Source organism: Aedes aegypti, chromosome 2 (genome assembly GCF_002204515.2).
Source record: "Aedes aegypti strain LVP_AGWG chromosome 2, AaegL5.0 Primary Assembly, whole genome shotgun sequence".
In the NCBI taxonomy this organism is placed as follows: Eukaryota; Metazoa; Arthropoda; class Insecta; order Diptera; family Culicidae; genus Aedes; species Aedes aegypti.
Window position 1 is genome coordinate 369,725,986 of NC_035108.1, and position 26,008 is coordinate 369,751,993.

A 26,008-nucleotide genomic window follows, 5' to 3' on the forward strand; every position below is an offset into this window, starting at 1 on the left:
GGTACTCCGCTCTTTGAAGCAACAAAACATCATTGCAACGTGCAACACGTGCAATGACAGTCGCCGTGACAAAATCCCAGATGTTTCTCTGCTCGCTGTTTACCTGCCACAAATTTCCCCGAATTCTAAAGCAAAACAGCCATTGCTGGCATTGAAAAAAAGATTATTAATTTAAATTTTAACAATACATTGTCCGCAATTTTACTGTTTCGAAACAATTTGGTAATTAGTGGCAGTAATTCCATCAGGGAGTGATTGCATTTCATTCAAATGTGAATTCTAGAAGTATAGTGTAAGTTTTCTCCGAAAACAACTTGAGGAAGTGCTGTGTCCCGTTGCAAAAGCAGAAAGTGCAAAATTCTTTTTTTTTTCTGACGTCAACATTTTTTTTTTGCTGATAGCGAAGAAAATTCGCTTTTCGAAAAATGAATTCGTTTTTACGGGGATCAACTAACTATGTGTGGTGTACGACTAGTGTTCTGGGAAAGGGAGCCACCGGAGCTGTGTTTCAGGGGGTCAACAAGCATAACGGTGAGCCAGTGGCCGTGAAGACGTTCAACCAGCTGAGCCATATGAGGCCTCCGGATGTCCAAATGCGAGAATTTGAGGTGCTCCGCAAGGTCAAACATGATAACATTGTTAAGTTGTTGGATATCGAAGACGATCAGGAGGGCCGTGGGAAGGTCATTGTCATGGAACTGTGCACCGGAGGAAGCTTGTTCAACATACTGGATGATCCGGAAAACACGTACGGTCTTCCTCAGAGAGAATTCCTATTGGTACTGGAACATCTCTCGGCGGGAATGAAACATTTGAGGGATAACAACCTCGTTCACCGTGATCTGAAGCCAGGAAATATCATGAAGTACATTTCCGAAGATGGAAAAACTATCTACAAACTTACAGATTTCGGAGCGGCACGTGAACTGGAGGAAAATCAGCAGTTTGTGTCGCTGTACGGAACGGAGGAATACCTGCACCCGGACATGTACGAACGTGCGGTCCTTCGGAAATCTATCAATCGTAGCTTCACCGCCAACGTTGACTTGTGGTCCATTGGAGTTACCCTGTATCATGTGGCTACTGGGAACCTTCCCTTCCGTCCCTTTGGAGGGCGCAAGAACAAGGAAACCATGCACCACATTACAACCAAAAAAGCACCGGGCGTCATTTCCGGCACGCAAACCAGCGAAAACGGCCCAATCGAATGGTCTCGGCATTTGCCACCGCATTGCCAGTTGAAAGCGGGCCTAAAATTCCTCGTGACACCCCTGCTGGCCGGGCTGCTCGAGGAAAGCCAGAAGCGCATGTGGTCCTTCGATCGGTTCTTCTACGAGGTGCAGCACATCCTGAACAAGAAAGTGCTGCACATTTTCTACACCAACCAGGCCACCTCCATCGAAGTGTACATGGACCCCGAGGAGAGCTTCTTCAACCTGAAGGAACACGTCATGGTGCAGACCAAGGTGCCACACGTAGCGCAGCTGCTGCTGCTGGATTCGGAACGGTTTGAGCAGAAGGTCGGCGTCAACAGTAGCGGTATGTATACCTCGTTGAAAAACATTACGCGGAATACCGTGCAAGCACCATATTTATTATAGACGGCGCCAAATTCTGAACGGTTTGTTCCATATTCCAAAACTAGTACATAGCAGGTTTCTTTTCAGGGACTTGGTCTCTATTTCAATTCAATTTTTTTAATTTTTTTCTGAAAAGTTTCTAGAGTCCCTATTTTAACCAAAATAGTCACTAAGGTCGCTTTTCAAGAGGTACCAGTGGAATCTTTAGAGACTATTACGCGTTTGCGTCGTTCCTACCGATTTTTTTTTTTTTTTTCAATACATTTGGGGTTCTGATAAATATCATTAAATTGATAGTCATTCTTACAAGTATTTTTTCTAATTATTCATACCTAAATTTCTCGAGGAAGTCTCTCCGAATTTCTTGAATCAGTCTTTGAAAATTTGTTTGAGATTTCTTTGAGAAATGAAACAAAATAACAGAAATTCCTGAATGAATTTTGAATTTTGGAGATGCTCTAAACGGGAATGCTGGAGAAAGTCCTAGGGAAATCAATGGAAAAAATAATGGATATACTTCTTGAGAATATGAGACTTCCTTTGAAAATTTCTTCAACGGTATTTGGAGGGATTTCTGATAGAATCTCGAAGTAGTTTCTAGAAACTCCAGATTGAGTTCTTGAAGGTAAACTAAATTCTTGGAAGAATTTCGTAGATACTTCTTGAAAAATCACAAAACAAACTCCTGCAGGGATCGTTGGACTAAGATGTGGAAGAAATCCACATTAAAACTAGCAGTAATGCTTGTCATAATGTCATGGGACTACAAAAAAGTCTTAAAATCATTCTTAGAGAAATGTTCGTTCGAATGATGAACCAAAATCTTATGACGTAGTTCATGTTGGGTTTCTTTTTGTATTCATAATCCATGTATGGTCTCTTTTTGGCTCATGTTCTTTTTTTCAGGCAAGAGGTAATCAAAAATCAATTTCTTAAGTTCGAATAGACTTTGTTCTTCATATCTACTTATAATTATTAAAGTCGCTTTCAGATGATTTGATAAGAATATTTTTTTTTTTTGTGGAGATCAAAAACAAATCATCAAGTTTTATTTTTTCCTGATGTTGTTTCCCTACACGTTTAGAACAAACTGATAATAAAATGTTTGTTTATTGAAATGAAAAATACTTTGAAATTTATCTTTTTTTTTTTGGTTCAAGTGCATTGAAGCAGTTTTTAAAAATAAATTTGTAGTCATGAAAAATGAAATATTCGCCAATCATTCATGTATTTTGGAAAATTCCTACAACCAGGAATTGTTTTTATTTTTAAGCAAAGTATGCACTTCAACAGAAAAGTAATCGCCTATATCGATGCGTGGGAAATTTCTTGCAAGAAATGCTCAAGAAATGCATTTTTCTTTGATCGCAGTACGCAGTTGAAAAGAAATGTCAATTCAAATGGAGCTCACTGTAGGAAGTTTCTTGACCATTTCTTGGGCAGAAATTTTTACTTTTCTTGAGCGGAACAGCATACTTAGCTTTAAGCTTAGTATGCTGTTTCGCTCAAGAAAAGTAAAGAAATTCCTTGGCTGAAAGGGTCAAGAAATTTCCTACAGAGAGCCCCCTTTGAAGTGACATTTCTTCTCAACTGCGTACTGCGATCAGAAAAAAGTGATTTTCTTGACCATTTCTTGGGAGAAGTTTTCCACGCATCGAGATAGGCGATTCCTTTTCTTGTCAGTAGCAAACCGGCCTTTACCCTGGAAAAACCTGGAAATCTCAGGGTAAATTTCTCTTCAATTCATGTTTCGAGGTGAATAAATACTTGCAAGTTGTAATAAAAGTTGAAAAATATGAAAATAATGTTAGTGAAAATAAGGCGATTATTCGACCACTTCGAAAAAAGTCTTCAAATAATAGTTTGCAAAATACTATAAACAAAATAATATTGCTTTCTTACAGAAGTGATCAGATATGTATTGGAAATACAGAAATTTGTTCCTTCGATTTTGTGATTTTTTGTGTAAGTATATTCTATAACTCGATAATTCTATAAGTCGATGGTCCCTTGAATATCGAGTTGTGGAGAATCGACTGTAATTGGGTGACGAACTAATTCGTTCAAAGATCGGTTATGTTACACCGGGGGGTTCTTCAAAGGAATTCCCGATCGTTGTGATACTCGAACAGTTCCATTTATCCTTCTAAGTATTTTTATAAGAATTCTGACCAGAAGGAAACATATTAAGACTCTTTTTTTATTGTTTCTGTTCGGGATGAACCATTGCGACCAGTTTTCTTTGATCTTTTGTTGTACACCCGTATCCTTTGTTTAGTGCATGCCGTTCTACTCCATTACTATTGAGAAATAATGAAGTAGTTGTTTTTATACAATTATCATTCTCTACCATTTTGCATAGAGCCTTTTTAGAAAAATATACCGCTATTTATAGCTTTTGGAGAAAGCAATTTGTCACCATTAAACTTTCAAAAGCGCGCCCCTCATTCAGGTTCGGCCACTAAGCTAGTTGAATGATACTGATTTTGACCATGCATCTGTCCAGGGTGTCCATCCATCCGGGAAATCCGGGGAAAGCAGGAAAAACTCGGGAATTACAATTGACCGGGTCTTCTGAAATGTTTTGTGAATTACTGACTAAAAATATTAAGCAAAAGAGCTGTTAGGAGGAAAAATCAATGAGACCCTTGGAAAGTGTTTAGAAGAGTACTTAGGGATTCCTGGCAAATGTCTTGATAAGATGCTGTTTGTATTTCTATTAAGATTCATGATACAATTTTGATAACATCTTTTCAAGAATCCTAAATGGAATCGAGGCGATAATTGATCAGTTACTTAAGTTAAGATCTTTGGAAAATTACTGAAAAGAATTAATGGTTTGCAAATACGATTTTTTAGATGGAAAATATTTATGTTAAAGTTATTGCGCTAAGTTTCAAGTTTGAATGAATTATGATTTTTTTCAATGCTTCTTCTTTTTGCAATTAACGTCCTCACTGGGACAGAGCCTGCACTACAAATTACATGTTGTCTCCGAATCATTGTTTGTTTCTAACATTTTAGAAATGTGAAGTTCACACAGTCTTAGGTGTACCTTCATGAACGTGATGGTTCACAGGTCGGTAAAAATCAGCTGCCTAAACACTTAGCTCCCACATTTAACTTATCACGGTATTCGGCGTATTTACACACTCAGATCCAAAATAGACAAAATTCCTCTTCTGATTCGTTTCAACCGACTTCACAGCTCGAGGATATCCCACCACCCAAACGGAGAATCCGGTGATGTTGTTCAACATCGAGAACAACAACGTGACGCTGCCCGGGGAGCTGGAATTGCCCAAGTTTCCCTCGTTCCCGAGTGGTGTATCCGTGGAGAACGATGCCAGTTTGGCCAAGGTTGCCTGCAGCGTTGGGCACGAGTGCAAACGGCGGGTGGAGAACTTCTCCATGCTGGACACGCTGATGAACAAAGCGGTGGAACAATTTGCTGGGCTGCTCAAGAATCAGCTGGCGAAATTGTGCGAGTAAGGAATTTTTCGAGAAGGGCATGCAAGATACCATGGCACTTATTTTAAAATGTTTCAAATTTCTTTTACAGGCGCGTCAAACACCAGGAAGACATCGGTAGCTCAACAAGGGAGATTTCCGATCTGGTTCAAATCGCCGTTATGAATGTAAGTGTTACGTTATTAACAGCATCGTACAAAAAGATTAAGTGATTTGATATTCGATAACTGTTTATAGCAGTTCTATCCGGGACCTTATCTTATCTATGGTGTAATGTTATTTCAAGCGAAAAACACCCACCCACGCAAAATGTTTTTTTTTATATTGTGAACGCTCCCTTAGTGGAGGTAGTGCGTTTTGACTTGTTTCGCACTTATTAATGACTATGTGTTATTTTTCTATGATGTTCGATGCTAAAATGATAAAGGCAATATAATAAATATTGGGGTAGAGTGAGGTACCGTGAGCAAGTGGGTAATAGAAATCGTATAGTTGAGATTCTTTACATCATAACGACTTTAAATTAAAATTAATGAGGTCGTGTATATTTTTTAGCTTTACTCCCACCAAATACAAACGGTTGGTGCCGAAATTGATTTTTATGTAAAATAGAAGTAAAAAATACAGAAAAAGTCTTTAAAAAATGCATCTATACTTTTCACTTGCCCCACACGTGGGGCTTAAGAATGTCTGATATGACGTCGGATAACTCTTCGGGAGATATAATTTCTTGAAACGGAATCCTTCAATAAAGTATATGATTTTTTTTTTGTGTAGATAGACTAATACACCATTTTTATGTTTTGAACTAACACTACATAGACATTCCACAGGATTTCCGTGCGTTCTCTTATATTGGAACTTTTCAATCAACGTGTTACTTTCAGTCGGTTGTATGCAGTATGTTGTATGTTGTATTAATATCGTAATGTTTGGTAATCTTAATTTATAGTAGTTCCATGATTTTCGATAGCTTTTAATGCTTTGAATAAAGGCTTTTTTTGAATGAGCAGCACGTTCTTTTTTTTATGACAATAACGAACCTAGTTTACTTACAGCTACCTAGAGAACACACACAAATTCAATCTTCAATAAGAAACTTTTCATTTGCCCCACGTGATTAGAAAATTGATGATGTTTTAATTTAGTCATTTTTAGGACTACGTCGAATTACTTCTAAATTTTTTTTATTTCAGTTTGAAACTGTCAGAGAGGACAACTAAAAAGTGGTACAGGAAATTATTTTCCGCAATTTTTTTCCACTGAAAATATTAAAATAAGATTGTACGCCGCCAACTTGTTACGAAGTAACAGTTGACAGGTTAACAATTTTTTGCTCTATTAAGCAATACTGCCGTTCTACGCATATTTGTCCCGCGGTCCATAAGGTTTACATAGAACATTGGACAAGCAGGCGTAGAAGGGCAAAATAATAGTTGAAAAATCTCGGGAATCTCTTACCTATCATAAAGTTCTGAATGGTCTCAAAGGTTTACACATGATTTCAAAACGTTAATTGACATATTCAGTTAATCTTTCAGTCGTCGCGCGAATTTTTGTAACGCGCGTTGTACTTTGTACAACACCATTGGTTTTACGAATATCGCAGGATTCTGACCACTTGGAAAGATGATGTCTTCGGCATAATTGTTCAGTAGCTCAAGGGCTATCATTGTTTTAGCCAAGAAGTTCAGGATTTTGCCACTAGGCGGCGATCTCAGGATCCTGAACACTTAGAAAGATGGCGTCTTCGGCAAAGTTGCTCAATAACTCAAGTACTATCATTGTTTGAGCTAGTTAATTTCAAATTTTGCCACTAGACGTCGCTAGTGAGCATTAAACATTTGTTTCGCAAATATCTCAGGAGCCTGATTACTTAGAAAGATAGCGTCTTCGGCAGAGTTGTTCAGTAGCTCAAATTATTTTATTGTTTAATCCTTAAAGTTCGAGATTTTGTAAAATAATGATAGTCTCTTCATTGGCGTAAATAGGGAGGGGCCAGGGGGGGCCTGGCCCCCCTGAATCATGGGGTTGGCCCCCCCGAAAAAAAAAATGGAAAAGAAATGATTATATAGCTAAAACTAGTGTTCAGTATCAAAAATGCCCTTATGATACTAAACACGTTAAATGCATGTTGCGTGAATATACAATTCTGGATGGTCATTGTAGTTGTAAAATATCACATACTGTCATAATATTTCCTTTCCGCCCTTTCCCGATTTGAAATTCATTGAAGAACGTTTTAGAATTGGCAGACCTGGTTCGATCCATTTGTAGTTCTATTGTCAATTTGAATACTAAAGTCTCTTTAAATTTTTTAATCAAGCTGCGATATTTTGTGATCCATTATCTAGAACGAATTGTTGTTACTGGGAAATATTTGTGTATGAGAGTTATGGTAAATTGAAACAAAAATGTCTTAAAAATAAAAATTGATGCATCAAGCCAAGTTTATATTTTCACAAACTTTAAAATATTTTGTATTCAAATTCAGGAGCAATTCGATAAATTTGTATCTGAGCCGTTAGGAACAGATATTAATTGCTGGTAACTAGACGTCATAAGTGATTATCTCGGGGATGGGATTCGATCCCAGGTCCTCGGCGTGTGTTCTAATCACTACACCAGGTCCATCCCCACATCAATCCTGTTCAGAGTCCTGTTTATTATTTTAAATATATCTGCATTCATGTAAAATTTCAGTAATAAGAAGACGTTGCGTTACTTAGATAGAACTTGCCTCTGCTTTGTTTTATGTATATTTTTTATTGCAAGTTTGAAAGAATCTAGAAAGGCTAACTACAAACGGTTTTCTGTAAGTTACACTAACATTAGAATTTAATGCATGTAAAATCACAAAATATTTTTTAATTTCTCTTGGCTCAGTTACCTTATTTTACCAAGTCCAACGACACAGCCGTTTGTTAGACCTTCACTTACATCTATGTCAGTCTCCCGTATGAAAATTGATTGTTTTTCAAGAATGAGCTTTTATATTTTTCAGTAAATATGTATTATTCAGTCGTACATTAATATTTTGAAACCAGTTTTCCTTTTCGATTTTTAGTGACCCAAAATTGAACACATGGAAACAAATAAGGATAAAATATTCTTCGATTGTTTATGTAAGGGTGTTTTTAGGCGTATCATCAGGTTGCTCTGAGGTATAGTAGTTACTACATAAATGCTTGGAATCAATGTTTGGGCCATAGCGGGGCAAAAGTTCGAATCAGCTGAGCAAAAGTTCGACCAACATATAAACTCGGGGAGAAATTTACAAATTACTCCAAATCCACATATTATCACCAAGCAAGCAATTTGATTGGTTTTCAACGCGAACTGTTGTCAGATTCTTTCGTTTTGTGCACTTGAAAATTCAAAGTTTGGCTTCGTTTTATAATCACCTTAAGATGTGAAGTCCTTAACTCTAACAAAAAATGGTATTATTCGAGAATTCCACATTGATCTTGAACCTTGATTGAGATTTGGTTGAATACGTCATCTTGGAAATATAAATATAACACGAAAAAAGCTATTTTTGAATACGTTTACTATTTTTCCATAAAAGCATTTGGTAGCATGGAAAGTTGATCAGTCAATTTTAGACGGTTTTTAGGTTTTGGTAGAGGTAGATCTGTATGAAAGTGCGCCACTTTAATCAGTTCACTAATGTTATCGAAACAAACACTGTAAACTTATCTAAATCCTTTACGACTTTTATCTCTCATGAGAAGGGGCCGTGGCCCCCCTCAAGTCTGATGGCTATTTACGCCCATGCTGAGCTTCTGAACAACTTTGCCGAAGGTGCCTGTCTAAAAATTCAAGGTCCTGCAGTATCCACAAAACAAAAATTTCATGCTCATTAGCGCCACCTGGTGTCAAAATATCCTGTTTATTGGCTCAAATAATAATAGCCCTTGAGCTATTGAACTACTTTGCCGAAGACGCCATCTTTCTAAGTGGTCAGGCTCCTGAGATATCTGCAAACAAAAGTTTCATGCTCACTAGCGCCACCTACTGGCAAAATTTTGAACCAAATAGCTCGAACAATGATAGTCCTTAACTTACTAAACAACTTTGCTGAAGACGACATCCTTCTAAATGGTCAGGATGCTAAAATATCTGCAAAACAAAAGTAAAACTTCCATGCTCACTAGTGCCACCTAGTCAAATTCCGAATTAAATGAGGTACCATCAGATAGCGCTTCACCTCCAGAACAACTTTACTAAAGACCCCAAGTTTCTATATTATCGGGATTTTGAGATATTACGGTTGTTAAGAAAATTTTCCGGTTTGCGGTAGCCGCAGAGTTCAACCGCAGCTGTCAAAGTTCTACCGCAGGCTTCGAAATCATTCCATCATTGAGGCAAACAGTTTAATCATAGTATGCTTGAAAGATAAAACGCTATGAAAAATAGCAACAAACAACGATCATCAAGACGGTATCCAAGGTATCATTGAAGCCTACTGATGATTCACCAGTGCAAATCAGTGATGTGACAGCTGCGGTAGCTTTTCGTTGAAGCGTAAAACGGAAAGTTTTCCCTGAAATTGCAATATACCGATTTCAAACTGTGGTTTACTCGAACCGTGAAAAGTGAGTTCATTTTTATGCGACTTTCATGTACATTTGTTGATTTTATCGTATTATAAAGGGCCATACTGTAAATAAAAACTGTCGAGTATTTTTCTCAAGAAAATTCTTGAGGAATACATTTTGGTTTGGTATCGATAGATATCTTTGTTGCAAAATGATTGCATGTAAATCACAACTGTTGTACAAAGTACAACAGCGCGACAGCCCGAAGGTTAAATATACAAATTATTTTCACTTACCCCATTTACCCACTTGCCCTGCGGTACACTGAACTAAGTAATCATGTCCGATTTATCTGAAAACACATATAGTTTTTTTCCATATAGCTTTTCACATAACGCTCATCAATTTATCACATAAACTTGTGAGATTTCGTTTTAATTAGATTCATCTGATAAAACACATACACTTCATGCAAATTGAAGATATGAACCATTGTATGTTGCCAATGAATGTTATGTTATATTCAGATGACAAATATTAATATTGTCAATGGTTTTTATATGATAGTGTAATAAGTTTGCGACGATTTCATTTCAATTTTTAAGTAGAATTAACAATATAATTATAATTGAAACACCATTTATTCAATAAATTATCAATTACATTGCATAGCCAACCACTTTAATTGATATAATTATAACTTAAAACATCACATCTAATACTTCTGGGCGTCATGAACTTCTCGTTCCTTTCGTTCTTGTTCCAAAGTGATGTTTCCTGTAAATTTAATTCCAAATTTCATTTACGTTCAATTTGTGTTATGAATATTTAACTTACTCCTATTTCACAGTTACAGTTCATGTCTCTTATAATGTAAACTGACTTAAATCCATCACAATAAAACTATCAGAGCCAACGTCGCCATAACGAATGTACGAATCAAATACGAAAATAATAAAACTAAATTTTCACATCGGAAAATCACATAACATTCATCGTATGGCATACATGACTTTATGTGTTCTTTTAATGAATATCTCTGGATGCACATGAAATGAATCGGATTTCAATTATCGCAAGGGTATGTGAGGTTTTTAATATTTTCTATGATATTTATTGGTTCAGTGTACCTTATAGTATATATGGAAAGTGATAGTGGATTTAAAAACTGTCGCATTATTGAACGTTCAATAATTCAAGCTTACGATCAATTGCAGAATGAATCCTACCAGGACAAAGCATCAACTATCCATACCGAGATAAACTCCCTGAAAGCAGCATTCCAACTGGTTTCGGACCCGGTGCAGCAACTCCACAATCGTTTCGTCATGGAGGAATCCCTGAGCCGAGAGTGGATTACTGCCTATCGTGAACTTCGTAGTCCTAACAAAAATCGAGTTAACGAGAAGGCCAAATATCTGGTAGACCGGCTGCGTGACTCTTGGCAGCACCTGCTACGCGATCGTGCCACTCGATCCCTAACCCATAACGATGAACAGTTCCATGCTCTTGAAAAAATCAAAATCACCGAAACGGGAAAACGAGTCAAAACGCTGCTGAATGACGACGTGCGACCGGCTGTGGAACAGGAGGCGGAAAGTTTGGCAGACTGGTACAAAAAAGCGCAAACCATCTTCCTGCAGACGAAGTTCCTGTTCAAGGATGTGGGTTCCCACGAAGACACCCTGTACGACATCCGGGTTCGTTTGGTCCAGATCAAAGAGGACTTGAAAGAAGACATCAAAAACGATGGTGAGGTGTCCAAGATTGCTAATGAGACAACGGTCAACGAGCAGAACATCGAAAGCATGAAGAGAGCCAAAGAGATGCAGTGTTACCTAAGGGTGAGATGTCTTAATATACACTCCTGTGCAATAGTTTGGGATCACCGCCAAAATAACATGCCAAAGTTTTTCGTCCATATCTCTGTGATTACACGTCTGATAGAAACTCTCTATGGCTCATTCGTAGGAGGATTAATTGATCTTACTTCGTGGGTATTTTGATCGAAACATTTTTCGAATTTTATTTATTTAATTTTTATTTACAGTTCACGCTATGTCTGAACAAGACGTTTTTTCTCGTTGGAGTTCAGTATTTGGGCTATATTTTTATGATCGGATGGTTTTAAAATATTCCATCGGTGAAATATTTATTTTTTCCACTTTTTAGCTATTTTCCATATTGAAACTCATGAAAACCACGTTTTTCGACGCATTTCAACCCGTAAAAAATGTATAGAAAAAATTTCACCAATAGAATATTTTAAAACCTTCCGATTTTGAAAATATAGACCAAATACTGATCTCTGGCAAGAAAAAATCCGATGTACATTCGGTTTTTATAATCGTCTGGTTCAGACCGTGGCAGTTTCTAAAATTAATACTTAACAAGTATAGCTAATTTTCTCAGCATTGGATTTACTAAACGTTTTATTCAGTGTACCATTAGAAGCCTAATTCTGTACTCATTGAAGGGCATTTACAACATTTTGGCGGAAAAATCTGAATAAACAAATAAACAGTGATGTATCGTGCCAAATTTTGGAATCACCTGTAACATCGAACATTATTTATATTAACAAAGTTTTTCAACCAATTTCAATTGTCTATGGCTTATTTTAAAGTAATTTAATGGGTCTTACACACTTGGTATGTTAATTGATACAATTTCCTTATTGTAAATATTTAAGACCGAACATGCGATTTCAATCATCATATGCGGTGTCTTTGTCATTTGGCATAACGGTTGTTTGGTATAACATTTTGCATAAAGAACTGGCATATTTTAAAAGAAAGAATACAATTCTGGTTATGTCCAATGGTCCCATATGCGGTATGTTTGGCTGCCTGAGATCAGACGGGCATTTCGCACAAATTCGTAGGTGGTACAGTCCTAGACCATGTATGAGGGTAGCCTCCTTCCTGTCCGTTACCAAAGTCAGAAATTTGGGACTTACCTCTAACTCTTAGACAAGACTGACGCATCCTCCAATAGTCGAGAGTTGTCCTGGCCACGTCCTTGCGAAAGCTGGGGAATGGGAAAGGATGATTGATTGAACACCTACTTAAGAAAGATGCAGAGAACTCTACGACCTCTCACGCACCGCACGAAAAATCGACAAAAAACTATAGTTTATAATCCATTATGAACCGAGCATCCACGAACCACATTCGATTTGTAACGTTTAACACACACAGGAGATAAAAAAAAACGTGCGAAACGAATTCAATTGCTGGAGCCATCACAGAGCACTTTCGAGCAAAACGCCAACAAATCGAATAAAAGTCAAACAAAACTCCACAAATCAGCTTCAGATATAATATGTGAAAAAAAAGAAACAATTTTATCACTTTACAGAACATGTTCCCACAGAACATTTGCACGTGGCAAAGCACCATCCGCCGAATCTAATTTTCATAAGCCGAATCGAGAAAAAAAAGAACGTGGGACGAGGTAAACGTGACACGAACTTCAAAACGCAGCCGCCCGCGCGCACGGCTTGCTGCGATCTACGTTAGAATCTGGTTCAGGATTTCTCGATTACTTTTTCATAACGACGTAAGTAATTTTCATACGGTTTGGAAAAAATTAATTAAGAAAAATCACAACTTGTCTTCAAAAACTGTTTTAAAATTAATCAATATATTGAATTGTTTTCGCCGTGTACATCGCTTAATTTTGCATACAATCAGCTCGCTTTAAAAGAAATTAGGTAGTTCCTATTATTTCCTACAAAAAATTAAGACAAAATGATAAGCCGTTTCATTCAGTTACTTACGACGTTTTTGTACCAGTGTAAAATCGACTCAAGTAGTGTTTTGTTTTGATTCGTGGTTAAGTCACTTTGTCTCCCATACAACGGAGCGGCGAAAGTAACGATTAGGTTGCGACAGTTGAAAATCTTACTTTCGTCGTTTTGTAAATCCGGAAATTAAACGTTCTAAAAGTGAAAAATCGATTTGGATAAGAGCGGAACTTGTAGAATTTCGTCCCCGAAGCACGTAGGATTGATAAAGTAAGTTTGTTAACTTTTCTGACTTGAGTCTGTTTGAATAAGTTTTCGAGATTTATTGAAAAAAAAACCTTTTTTGGACTCATTGAGAGTGATGTGCAGGATTTTTTATACATATAAAACTTAGAATCCCAACAATAATCCACATAGGTATTATTCGTAATTCGTCTCTCAAATTATTTTCTTTTATAGCCCAGGATATGAGACCTTGTACGATTTTTGAGAATGATTATTGTCTCTAGGATTCCGTCAAAATCTCGTCCAAGATTTATTTAAAATATTCATTTTTCAAGCCCGAAGAATGCGATGTTCAATAAGAATCATACTCAGCATTCGGTCAAAATTTTACCTGCAGATTATGTGAAAACCCCCTGAGTTTTTGTTAGATTTATATCTCAAAAAATACCACCGTATTCTTGGCTAGGATTCTAGGCTCAACGTTCTGTGAGGATTCTTCCCAAGTTTTTCGTGAAAATCATATTCTTATCTATTCTTATGGTTTTCCGATTCCTTCCTAGGACTCTACAACATTGTTTTTTAAATTTATGTCCAGCCTGAAATTAAAGTAATTATTTTAGATATGTTCTAAAATCAAGTTAAGAGTGTAGTCAGAGGGCCAGATAAAAAAAGAATCTTCCAAGTCATCACGGTTGAAACCAAATGAAACCGCGGGCCGAATGTGGCCCGTCTGCCGTACATTTGACAGCCCTGTTGTAGGCCCTATTGAAATACAATGGATTGTATTGTAACAATACCATATTTTCCAACAGATCAACCATAAAACGAAAAGTAAATTTTACAATTTATTCCCAATTTGTTCTATTGTTCTATTGAATTGCTTGACCTTGAGTTTGTGGTTGCTACTCCAGTATCGCCAGATCAGCTGCACTTACGTAAGGAACCAACCAGATGAATGCTTGAGACTAACAGAAACAATCAGTGTATAAGTGCTGATGATCTTCTATTTTTTAGGCAGCTATAGCGCCTGTCACGTCAAAATACTGCTTCATGAGGGGAAGAGCGATGAATTGATGATGCATTAAACTAGCTCTTACAGTAGACCGTATAGGGGCAATATGAGCCACCCCGGTTTTGACCTCAAAAAGTGTCATTATGATCTGTAAAAGGAAGCCTCAAATAGCCACCACAATAAAAACCGTAACATGGAAGATAACATTTTATAGTACAAGTTACTTGCATTTAAACCATATTTTTTGTTGTTTTTCTATGCATTCCATGACGTTTTTCTTAGGCGGCCCATGATGCCCCGATCACCCCTATACCACTGCGTCTTCGCCAGTTCATGTGAGAGATGTAGGGGTTGTTATTTGTATGGCAGAGAGTCTTACTGTTTGGTTAGCAGACTGCCTATGTACCAAATGTAAGGAAAGGCGTGGAAGAGTGGAAGAGTAGGGATCTCTCTGGATCTAGCAAATGCTATGAACCAATAGATCAACTGTGATAGATTAAGAGTGGAAAGCAAGTGAAAGATACAACTACAAAGTACGAGGAAAGGGACGGACCTGGGATTGAACCCTTGACCTCTGCTTATAAAGCAGAAGTGGTAGCCATTATAATAACGATTTTATTCGTTGCTTTTATTTATTTCAATACAATAGATTTAATAGTTAATCTATTGTTTTAAGTTATCTTTCTTTGAATTCATAGGATTTTCAGAGATGGACAAACCTATGTATCATAACAAGATAAAATTTGAAGTTTTATTACATTTCTACCCAACAACAACGTTTCTGGTATTTCGGCTTTCGTGTTCTGCTGGGCAGTGCGCTCCATAAGCTCAAGCAAGCGGGTTCTTTGTTTTCACCGTCAGTGTGAATGTTTTGTGTTTCGGTTTTTGCGTTTTGCTCGGCAGTGCGTTTCGGAAGCCCCAGCAAGCGGTTTCTTTGTATTCACCGCCATAGTGTTTTTTTTTCTTCGGTTTTCGCGATTTCTGGGTCACTTTTTTGTGACTTGATCACTTTAAAGTCTCTTTTTTGAAGCCATTTCAACTAAAGTCACTTTTTTTGTCAAAAAGTCACTTTTTTCAACTATTTTGAGCTGAAATTTCGAGAGAAAATTATAAATCAACCTTTTGCAATGTAAAATAAGTTGTCAGTATCAACATATTGGTTCAAGGTGCTCTTGTGAAAAAGTTCCCTCCCCTTGGTTATGCGACCTTGCCGCGATGGGAGGGCATAATCCATTAGCCCATATGATGGAAACCAAAGGCGTAACCTGTAGTGGTGGTATCACATTTTGGCATTTTTTGCTTAAAGCCGCGTCATAATTCATATGGCATAGACGCAATAATATCTCGGATGTGATCCAACGGACATTCTGCGTCATTGATAGAATTGATGCCCATTTCAAATAATTAATCTATTCGAAGTGGACATTAATACTTTTGGTGACGTTCAGTTTGCCTTTTGCTAACCAGAATGATCCGTAGCCACTCTTACTATTAGCTAGCTAGATACATCGTTATCATATACGACGTAGAGAATACTTAGGAACTCTGAGGAAAATGACTAGTAGATTCACTGAGTAGAAATAAGTGGCGACAATCTTATTTTGATATGGTTTTTACATTGCCATAATAAGAAATACCTCTTTTGTAACAGCGGTATAAATAATCTAACTCAAGCTTCATTTTCGCAAAATTTACAAGTAGAAAGTAGGCGTTGTAAAGCATTGCATTTGCCACCGAAAAGTGAATCTTGTAGGAGACTGTAATGGACCAATGCACGACTTCATTATGTGACGTTTTAGCGGTGCCGTGTTATTTATGTGACCATGGAAACCAGTGAATTCGGCACCGCTCAAATGTCAAATTAGTGAACTCGTGCATCGGTCCATAGAAGCTTAAGGTAACTTTACTCTTCAATATTCACTATAATAATGACTATGGAAAGTAAGACGCTGAGATCGATCATTAGGGTACACTTGCTAGTTTCGATAAATTGTTGAACAGACAAGGAAAGCGATTTTTTTCTTTAAGGATATATGAACGTAATGATCAATAAATACTTTTAACCACAAAAAATGAAATAAACTAGAACTACTACTAAACAGCCTAATTTTGCTAAGACTTGACGACAATTGACATTTAAGACTCTAATCTTACGTAAAAGACAGGAGTAATCAGAATAGCACTTGAATGACAAATTATTCAAAACCATTTCGACTAGACAAGTTAAGCTGTCAGGCAGCTCCAACTGAATACCATACAAAAAAAAGGTGCTCTTGTGAAAAAGTTAATCTTTCATATAGTTCCACGTAATTTATAATAGTATCTAAGTCATAATTAGTATAGTGTAAGTTCATTGTTGTAGAACTAAAGGTTTAAATATTTAAAATAAATTTGAATTATCTCATGCATTCTTTTCTGCCAAACCGAATTCAATTTTTTCAATCAATTTTTCATCCTATGGTTATCATTTTGGGTAAGGGTTTGCAGCATTTAGTCCTAATTATCGGTAACAGTCTCTGAATTGAACCTTTATTAGTTAACATAATCTTGTTGATAGTGAAATCACTTGGAGATAAGCCGAGGCTAATTTTGATACGTGCAATAAAAATGTGTTAGGGATATCAGAATGTACTAATTCTACAAAGACTGCTCAAAGGTGGTGTTCAAGGAGCATGCGAGAGTCCTTCTTAATGAACGAACCTCCTTATTATTTATTTTTGTTAAAAACAAGTTTAACAGCTGGACGAGGGCGAGGCTAAGTTTCCGATTCATGGTCAAATATCTATACTAATGTTTTGTTTTTCACAAAAAATGAATCAATCATGTTTGATAAAGGGTGCATCTTCATTGAGTTCACTGTAAATGTTCTTAATAACTAGTGGGACCTTTTTTACTTAATGGATTCCTCCAGATGTTTCTGAGGAGACCAAACAAGAGCTGTAACTGTTCTATTTGAGAGTAAAAACTCATAATGCTTCTTATGTCTTTTGTATAAAAGCAATCATTGACAGCTCGATGTAGAAACTTATTGAGATCAATTCAACCACTTTCAACAGATGCGAGTTGGTGTCGAGGTAAGATACAAGACATGCACTCCGAAGATTGAAAGTTCAAATCTGGGTCAGGCGGATACGTATAGTTTTTTTTTATTTCACATCAAAACATGCAACGTTGAATTCAAGTGCTGTTACCTTGATATTGTCAAGATTTATCAGTAGTGCAAATCCAAGTGCAGAACTATTGATAGCATCGTGCTTATTTTTTACCGTGTAAGACCCTGAGTTCGAATCTCGTCGGTTGAAGATCTTTTCTTTAAGACAATTTTCTCGACTTCCCTGAGCATAGAGTATTTTCGTACCTGCCAATCGATCTTCTTCTTCTCTTCTGCTTGGCATTAACGTCCTCACTGTGAAAGAGCCTGCTTCTCAGCTTCGTGTTCTTATGAGCACTCCCACAGTTATTGACTGAGAGCTTTCTGCCATTTTCGCATTCATGTTTTTTATTCCCCATGTTTTTTACAAAGGAATTGCTCAAGTGACATTACCCTTGGCCTCAGACCCTTATCTCCCCGGAACCACCTTACGGTATTTCTTCGGGGAGGGGCCTGTGCATATAGCACAACACGTGTAGCAGAAGTAGCCTAGGCAAACTGCTTCTTCTTCTTTCTGGCATTATGTCCCCACTGGGACAGAGCCTGCTTCTCAGATTAGTGTTCTTATGAGCACTTCCACAGTTATCAACTGAGAGAGCTTACTGTGCCAATGACCATTTTTGCATGCGTACATCGTGTGGCAGGTACGAAAATACTCTATGCCCTGGGAAGTCGAGAAAATTTCCAACCCGAAAAGATCCTCGACCGGTGGGATTCGAACCCACGACCCTCAGCTTGGTCTTGCTGAATAGCTGCGCGTTTACCGCTACGGCTATTTGGCCCCCCAAACTGCTTCTCCTAGCCGACTTAAACAATGTTACAAGGGACCAGCCTCGGCCATAGGCGCTGCAATTCTAACATAATGTGAGTGACAGCCATAGTTACTGCATTCCAGCACTCGGCATCCGCAAACATTCTCTCTATTATATTGTCGGGGGACGTGTCCCCTCCGCATGTAGTGAGCATGCGACCTCCCACAACAATGAAACAGGGGCAATCGAACACGACATGCTGCGCTGTTTCCTCCACACCAGCACAATTGGGGCACGCAGGAGATTCTGAGTGCCCGAACCTATGCAGGTACTATCTATTAGACTGGCCCAGCTTAGTATGGGAGAAAATTAAAGTTGTATAATTCCACGGGGCACCCTCCAGAATTATTCCTTAGAGTTAGAAGAAGACTTCTTGAAAGTTTCAGCTCATTTGGTCCTTCCATGAGCTGGCACATTTCAATTGAAGTTAATATGAGATTTTTAGCTCAAACATATGGGATACAGCGCTTCATCTAACGTTTGGTTCAGGAAAATCGAGTTTTACAACATTTTTGTTTTAGGGCCAGTCTACTGTCTATAGCAACCATGTCCCGACAAAAACTGCGTTGGTGAAAGTTCACCTCCCCATGGTTTCTACTATACCAATCTGACACATTTGATATTAGCCGATGGGTCCATCTACCCTTAGTGGAGCTATCCCATTCCGGCTGCCAGCTTCTGAGCGTTTCCTCTTTACACGCGTCGAGGACTCCTCTGGTACCCCTTTTGTTGAAGCACTGAACATCACATGATGCACACGGCCTTTTTAGATACCGCAATCATGCAACGCTTTAGGTTTCTGCTCGTTCTGCTGAGAAGCAGGCTCTATCCTAGTTGGAAAGTAACGCGAAAAAAGAAGAAAAACCATACTAAAGGGGTGACCCCAAACTTTTGCACGATGATTTTTATTTGTTTTAAAAACTTTCAGATTGTTTTCGCCAAATGTTTGTAAGAGCCCTCCAATTAGCATAAAATTAGGGTTCTTATCAGCTATTAGAAAGTTTCAATCAGACGTTTTATCACAAAAACAACTTTTGTATCTATGTTTTTGGGACTCCAAACTAGGCACGAGGCTGTTTATCAAATAATTTAATTGTACTATTTTTTATCTTTATTTCAGACAATGTTCAACTTCCAGCGAGATATCAGAAAAACTTTGCAACAAAATAACGAACTCGTTGAAGCAATACACAATCTGGCCATCAATCGAGAGCAACCTGTTAAGGAAGAGATTTTCAACTGAATATCGATGCATTATAATTTGGACCGTTGACTTCATAGATTTAAGATTTCCAACCAACGGGTTGACTATTTTACTCCAAAACCATGTACCTATTGTGCTCTTAAATTTAGATATAAAGTCGTGATTTATTACATATACTATGTATTATAAAAAAGTATTATTCAATCACATGCTGGGTCTTTTTAGTGTTTCATCCCACAAATCATCCGAACAATCAGTGTTGACCAGACTCATTTCCCCGAAATTCGAATTGTGAAGCCATGAACTGTTATAACTGTGCGTTGTATTCCTGAGATGGAGGGGGAGGTGGTTGGGCTTGAGTGTTACACATGGGATCCGACAGTTTCGATCTCGGTGGGCCGCAATTCAAGTTTCGGTGAAATGATTCGAACTCACTCACTCACTCATTTCATTTCACCGAAACTTGTATTGTGGCTCTCTGGGATCAAAATTGATCGATTTTGTGTGCAGTATTCAAGCTTAACCATCTGCCTTTCTATCTTAGGAGGATAGAGCATGGTTGTAGTAGTTCGTGGCTTCGTAGTTCGGAAAATGTTATTTTCGGGGAAATGAGTCTGAGCAACACTGCGAACAATCATTCAATTCCACCCAAAGCGAACAAACCGACAGGCGTCAGAGCATGGAAAGGAAAAAATAATTTACGGCTGCCTTCAGACGGCACTCGCCGACGACGCCCTGCTCCACAGTCAATATCCTTGAGCGTCGTCAACACGGAAGAGAGGGAAAAACGCCACCCCCCACATGGAGAACGATGTAATGAAAAATAACTTGGGGTAGGGGCAAATCGAAGCAGTAACATGAACCTATCCCCATATAAATCCGACCACAGTCTGCGCAGGCAGGGTGACGACGACGACGGTGGCTTCAAACGATCAAACAGACATAACTCCACCAGGGCTGACAGCGGATCAGCTTTTAGTGACTTGGTCTCTAAAAAGCTTCTATTTTTAATGGAATGTCTCTAAAATATCTTATTTAATCGAAATAGTCTATAAAGTCTCTGTTTTCCTTCTCCTTGTAGTGAACTCTGATTCGAAATAAATAAGATGATTTTTCACAGGAATTATTCTAAAACTTTTCCAGAATGCTATTTTATAATTTCTTTTACAAATTTTTTCACCAATTCCAGTTTTCTACCGATTTTTTCAGTATTTTTAGAAGCTGTCCATAAACCACAGTGTATTTTTTTTATTTCCCTTCAAAAATAAATTAAATTACTGATATTGAAATTACTGACGAAAGTCATGAAAAACACAAAAGAAATGTAATAAGAAATTCTTGTCGTGATGTTCCCAGAAACTGTTGAAAATATCATCCTCCTGGTTTCTTTTTAATTTCGTGGTTCCTTAAACTTTCTGGTATCTATTTTTCAGGTCTCTAAACTTCCTATTTTCAAGACACTACCAGCTCTGTTGTGGAATGTTTTATCTCTTGATTCCAGTTTGGATTATTTTTGTTTTCTTGTTTCCTGTAAGGTCGTTTTGTTCTTGTTCGGTCCATTTTCTCAAGCATCAAGTCTCCAATGTCCCTTTTTAAGGCACTCAGCCACTATCAGCCCTGCAACACGCACTACCGGTTCCGCCGACGCCACCACCACACTTTCAACCTGCCGCTGAATTTGGCGGACTAAGGCAGCGGGATATCCGCGTGTTGCACGTGGCTTCTGGCACCGGATGCGCAGGCGTTACGAGAAAAAAAGACCAATCTCCTTTCTCTTTCTCCACATCCTAGGTCCTAGCGTTGGTATGGGAAATTCTCGGGGAAGGGGAAGTAACTTGGAAGTTAATGCTTTGTTTTCAGAGCCGGATGGGAAGATAATTGCTCCTCTGCTGTTACTAAATTTTTGCACACCATGCCGAGCAGGCATTATCAAATCGATTCCAACTGCGAACACGGACTGCCGGGGGTTGATGAACGGAGACGGTATCGACTGGGCGCCGGGGACGTGACGAGCGCGGGGTAATTTTGGTATTGATTTTTTGCGGTGCTTTGGGGATGCGGCCCGATGAGTCGCTTCGATAAGTAACCTTTTCTGATCGGAACTGATAGGTGTTTTTCAGGATTCACTAGGTTTGAGTTTAGGAATGCGAAAGGATTACCATTAAAACCAAAGACGAAATTTCGTTTTCGATAGAACGCTGTTCTGTGCCATATCTTTTTTCAAAATTTATGGCTAGTTGAAGCTAAGAATCCTTTGTCTGGTTTTGTAAAGTTTACTGCTTAACCACGATATCATTGATATCAAATTATTGTATTTCTCTGCATAATAATGAAATGTTGCAAATGATTATACTTTTCAAATGTCGGGAATGTATTAAACCATTGTCTACAAGTCTAGTCCTACTAGTGTTAAACGGTCGAAACCTAAATGAAGTAGACATTATGATGCATGTTCAATGTTCATACAGGCTCAAACATGTAATAGTGCTATCGAAAATATGCATTTCTTTTCAATTTGTTTGCAAATTAATGCTGTTATATTGATTGTTTATATTTTTTCATGAATGAATGAATTGTCTTTACTATCGAGAATTTCAGCCCTTGGCTGGTTCGTCTCTTAACATATTTTTTCATAAAAATTAATCTTTTTTGATGCATTTAGGTAAAGATGAATCGAAGCCAAAACTGAAATGTTCAAGAGCAACAAATCTGGATGACCAAAAATTTGTTTAAGGTGAAAACATGATCGATTGGTCACTTGCTGGTGGTGACAAATCGATCATGTCTCAGCTTAAACGAATGTACGGCCCAGATAGCCGTAGCGGTACGACCATGCTGAGGATTGTGGGATCGAGTCCCACCGGTCGAGGATCTTTTTGGGTTGGGAATTTTCTCGACTTCCCAGGACATATAGTATCTTCGTGCCTGCTAAACGAAACAACATGTACTCAGCAGAAAAATAACAATATATTTCAAACATAATCTTATAGATTATTGCAATTACCCCCTTTAAAAAAAATGGCATATATTAAATTTGGAAATATTTTGAAAATATTCAGTTTTGTTAAAAATGTTATTCAACAAACTTGTTTGTCATACCAAATTCAGCAATTCTGAAGAGATGCATTATTGTTCTAAATATTTTCCTTCAAAGGTTATTTCGAAATCAATATGTTTTTAAAAATATGAGCTTTGTATTAGCTAAAATGTGGTGAATTTTTACCAAAGCTAATTTCAAGTTATTTTGAAGCTGAGGTGAAAATTTCAAGCCAATTGGAACACTAGAAGTCGAGATCCAAGCTTCGAAACTTGACCATTTATTATGAAAAAAAAAAAAGATCAAAGCGTACTTTATTTTGTAGAGAATGAAATATTCATTACGAAAATATCCAAGACTGGCGGGAATACGAACTCGGACATCTTCAGCATTCATGTTTATTTTCATAGCCACGGGCGTTACCATTAGGATTAAGAATGTCCTTTTGTTCAAAATAAATGGATCATTAAAACTATTTGAACGGTAGATCCGTTTTCTTAAGCCAGAGGACTGTCTATGATGTCTCTTTTTTGAAGACATTTCATAACTAATATCACATTTTCCGACAAATTAATTGTCGATGTTCAAACATTGTTGAAACAACAAAAATATTTGCATTATTTACCGTAATATTGGATCTTATCTGTTTGATGAAACAACATTTCATAGAAAAGATCAGGGCTATCCGACTTATCTTTAAATATCATTTGGACCGGTCTGCTTTAACCATCAACCAAATAGTGGCCTATTTGCTCAAAATGAAAATTTCGCAAGAAATTTAGTAATTCGTTAGGCAAAGTTTTAAGTTGGGTCATCCCCATGACAGAATCAAAATATTAAGTAGTTCAAGGTGTCCTTGCAAAAAAGTTAAACTTTCACAGATTTGTCCGCTACTCATGATGGTTTCATACAAAGTTATTGTTTATATGGTGTAGGTTCATTGTTCCAAAGCAAGAATCTAAATTTTGAAAATATCCTATTTAAGAATGTCCATAAATTACAGCACGCGAATTTGACAATTTTCCGGTTTTTTTCCGGTCATCTTATTTTAAGCTTTCTGCTTGTGCACAAAGCCAAAATAAAAAGTGCACTGTTGTTGGATGGTTTCGTCGCAAGATTAGTGTCTTTGAAGTTTAAGTGCAATTTTAGAAGTTTGAGTCCAAACTGCATCACCTTAAGCTATAATGTATACTGATATAATTAATGGGAACTTCCCAACTAACAATTTTAGCGCTATAAGCCAAGATTATTTGCTTTGTGCTGTATAACAGTTGAATTGAAGCAGCGAACGCAGCAAAAAATGAAAGCTGTCAAAAATAAAACGATTAGCGTTAATACATCTGTAATGCAAACGTTTTGCAGCTACAAATCTTAGCTGAATAAATTTCGCCGTTATCGCTCTATTTTTGTCATAAATTCATTCAAGAGTTATAAAGTTACAAAACATAATATTTTTTATTTGATAGGCCTTTTTAAAACCATTTCTACGAAAATCAACTAGGTTTCAAATACCAAATGTCATATTTGACAGTATCCCAGGGTGCACAAAATGCACACGTTTGAGCAATTTTTTTCGGATCTAAATATGTTCTATTGTGAGATTTTTGGTATGGAAATAACAAATAAATTGTATGGCACGTAAGAAACTATATCACCTCCTACACTCATAATCCGTTACGTAATTAATGAACGATCCCGTAATATATTTGTGTCATCTTAATATTCTTTAACCTCAAACATTTTTAACGTGTCTATTTTATAAAAAAAATGTATGTCTAACCCCCTACTTAATTTGTGTAATTTTAACCCATTTCCTCTTTAAAGGCTATATTGTTTGTAATGCAGTCCATAAACCAATATTTACACATCAAACGTTGATAAACAGGAAGAAAAGTAAAATTTCCCGATTTTGTCAGGTACCCCATTTTGTCAGCCTAAAATTCATCTAGGGGCGGACAAAATCGGGTCCTTACTGTAGTTGTTAAGGTATCGCTGTAGGCATCATAATATTAATAACAAAAATAAAAGAAAAATACGTTTCGATACTCTACGCATTCCAGTGCGGGTTGGACTGCTTCTTACAGTTGTCTTGAAGTGAGATAAGAGATTTTGCCAGAACTTCCTCTATCTTTCTAGTAGCTTTAGAGTTTTTCACGACTCGAAAATTCTGTGATTACGTATAACAAAATCCTGAAATTTAGAGTTGGTGAATTGTATACAAAATATACAAATACAAATACAGTAAGGACCCGATTTTATCAGCCCCTCGATGAATTTTAGGCTGACAAAATGGGGTACCTGACAAAATCGGGACATTTTATTTTGTTCCTGTTTTTCAAATTTTGACGTATTACATGGTTACATGGGCTTTTAAGAGGGCAATGGAAATGGGCGTAGCCAGTTTTTTTTATCAGCGGCTTCCCCTCCCTTATATTGATAATATCGATTTTTTTTTCACTTTTAATGAAAGGCATTGCCATTGCCTCCTCTGGCTACGCCCATGCGTGACATAAAACATCATCATTAACTTTAATGTAAACGTGGTAAAACATGACGATTACAATTTTTTGCCATATTTAATATAAGCTGACAAAATCGGGTCAAAAAGCTGACAAAATCGGGGGTAGACAAAATCGGGGGCAGACAAAATCGGGGGCTGACAAAATCGGGTCAGTACTGTATTTCGTCAAAAAGAAGTAAACTCGAAGCATTTCTACACGCAGCGAACTGGACTATCGAAATTCATACTTTTTGCCTTATGAAAGATGGAACGATTATCGCAATACGAACGCTTTATGTATCGTTTTAGCATCACTCCACACCAAGGCGTCGATAGGCGCGGGATGTACGTACGAGTCTATCGATAGCAAGGTCCTTGATTCGATTCCAGGTTGCCGCGAAAACTATTTTTGTTTTCAAATTTCGGTTTCATAAGGCAAATTTATGAATTTCAACCCGATTCCTTGTGGCGAATTTTCATAAGGGGTTCCTATGTTTATCGATAGTCCATTTGCCTGAGTGTAAACAATCTAATAATAGTGTCCGGATTTCGAAGCAAGTCACATCTCTTGTTTTTGTATATTTGAACGTTTTATTTTTGTATAAATAATTGCTATTTTTATCGCATCATGCTAGATAACAAACATTTAGCGTCGTAAAATATCACAGTACCTTATGGAAAAAAATATCATTTATTTTATAATGATGTTTGAAGTTAATCCGGTGCT

The 26,008-nt window shown here is 37.3% G+C and overlaps 1 protein-coding gene across 1 annotated transcript; it reads left to right on the forward strand.

The window, feature by feature from the left end:
• Positions 1–74: 74 nt before the first annotated feature.
• On the forward strand, positions 75–19,951 carry LOC5566387 (serine/threonine-protein kinase TBK1). The gene is made up of 5 exons (XM_021846616.1): positions 75–1,539; positions 4,789–5,068; positions 5,143–5,218; positions 10,810–11,436; positions 19,661–19,951. The coding sequence occupies exons 1-5, from the start codon at positions 426–428 to the stop codon at positions 19,781–19,783; spliced, it is 2,220 nt and encodes a 739-aa protein (XP_021702308.1). The 5' UTR covers positions 75–425; the 3' UTR covers positions 19,784–19,951.
• The last annotated feature ends 6,057 nt before the right edge of the window (positions 19,952–26,008 follow it).

Bases quoted from the DNA above. Each gene is read 5' to 3' on its own strand.
- LOC5566387 (XM_021846616.1), top strand. From the start codon at position 426: ATGAATTCGTTTTTACGGGGATCAACTAACTATGTGTGGTGTACGACT. The intron at 5,219-10,809 runs GTAAGTGTTACG...GATCAATTGCAG, and splicing joins TTCAAATCGCCGTTATGAAT to AATGAATCCTACCAGGACAA. The intron at 11,437-19,660 runs GTGAGATGTCTT...TCTTTATTTCAG, and splicing joins AGATGCAGTGTTACCTAAGG to ACAATGTTCAACTTCCAGCG.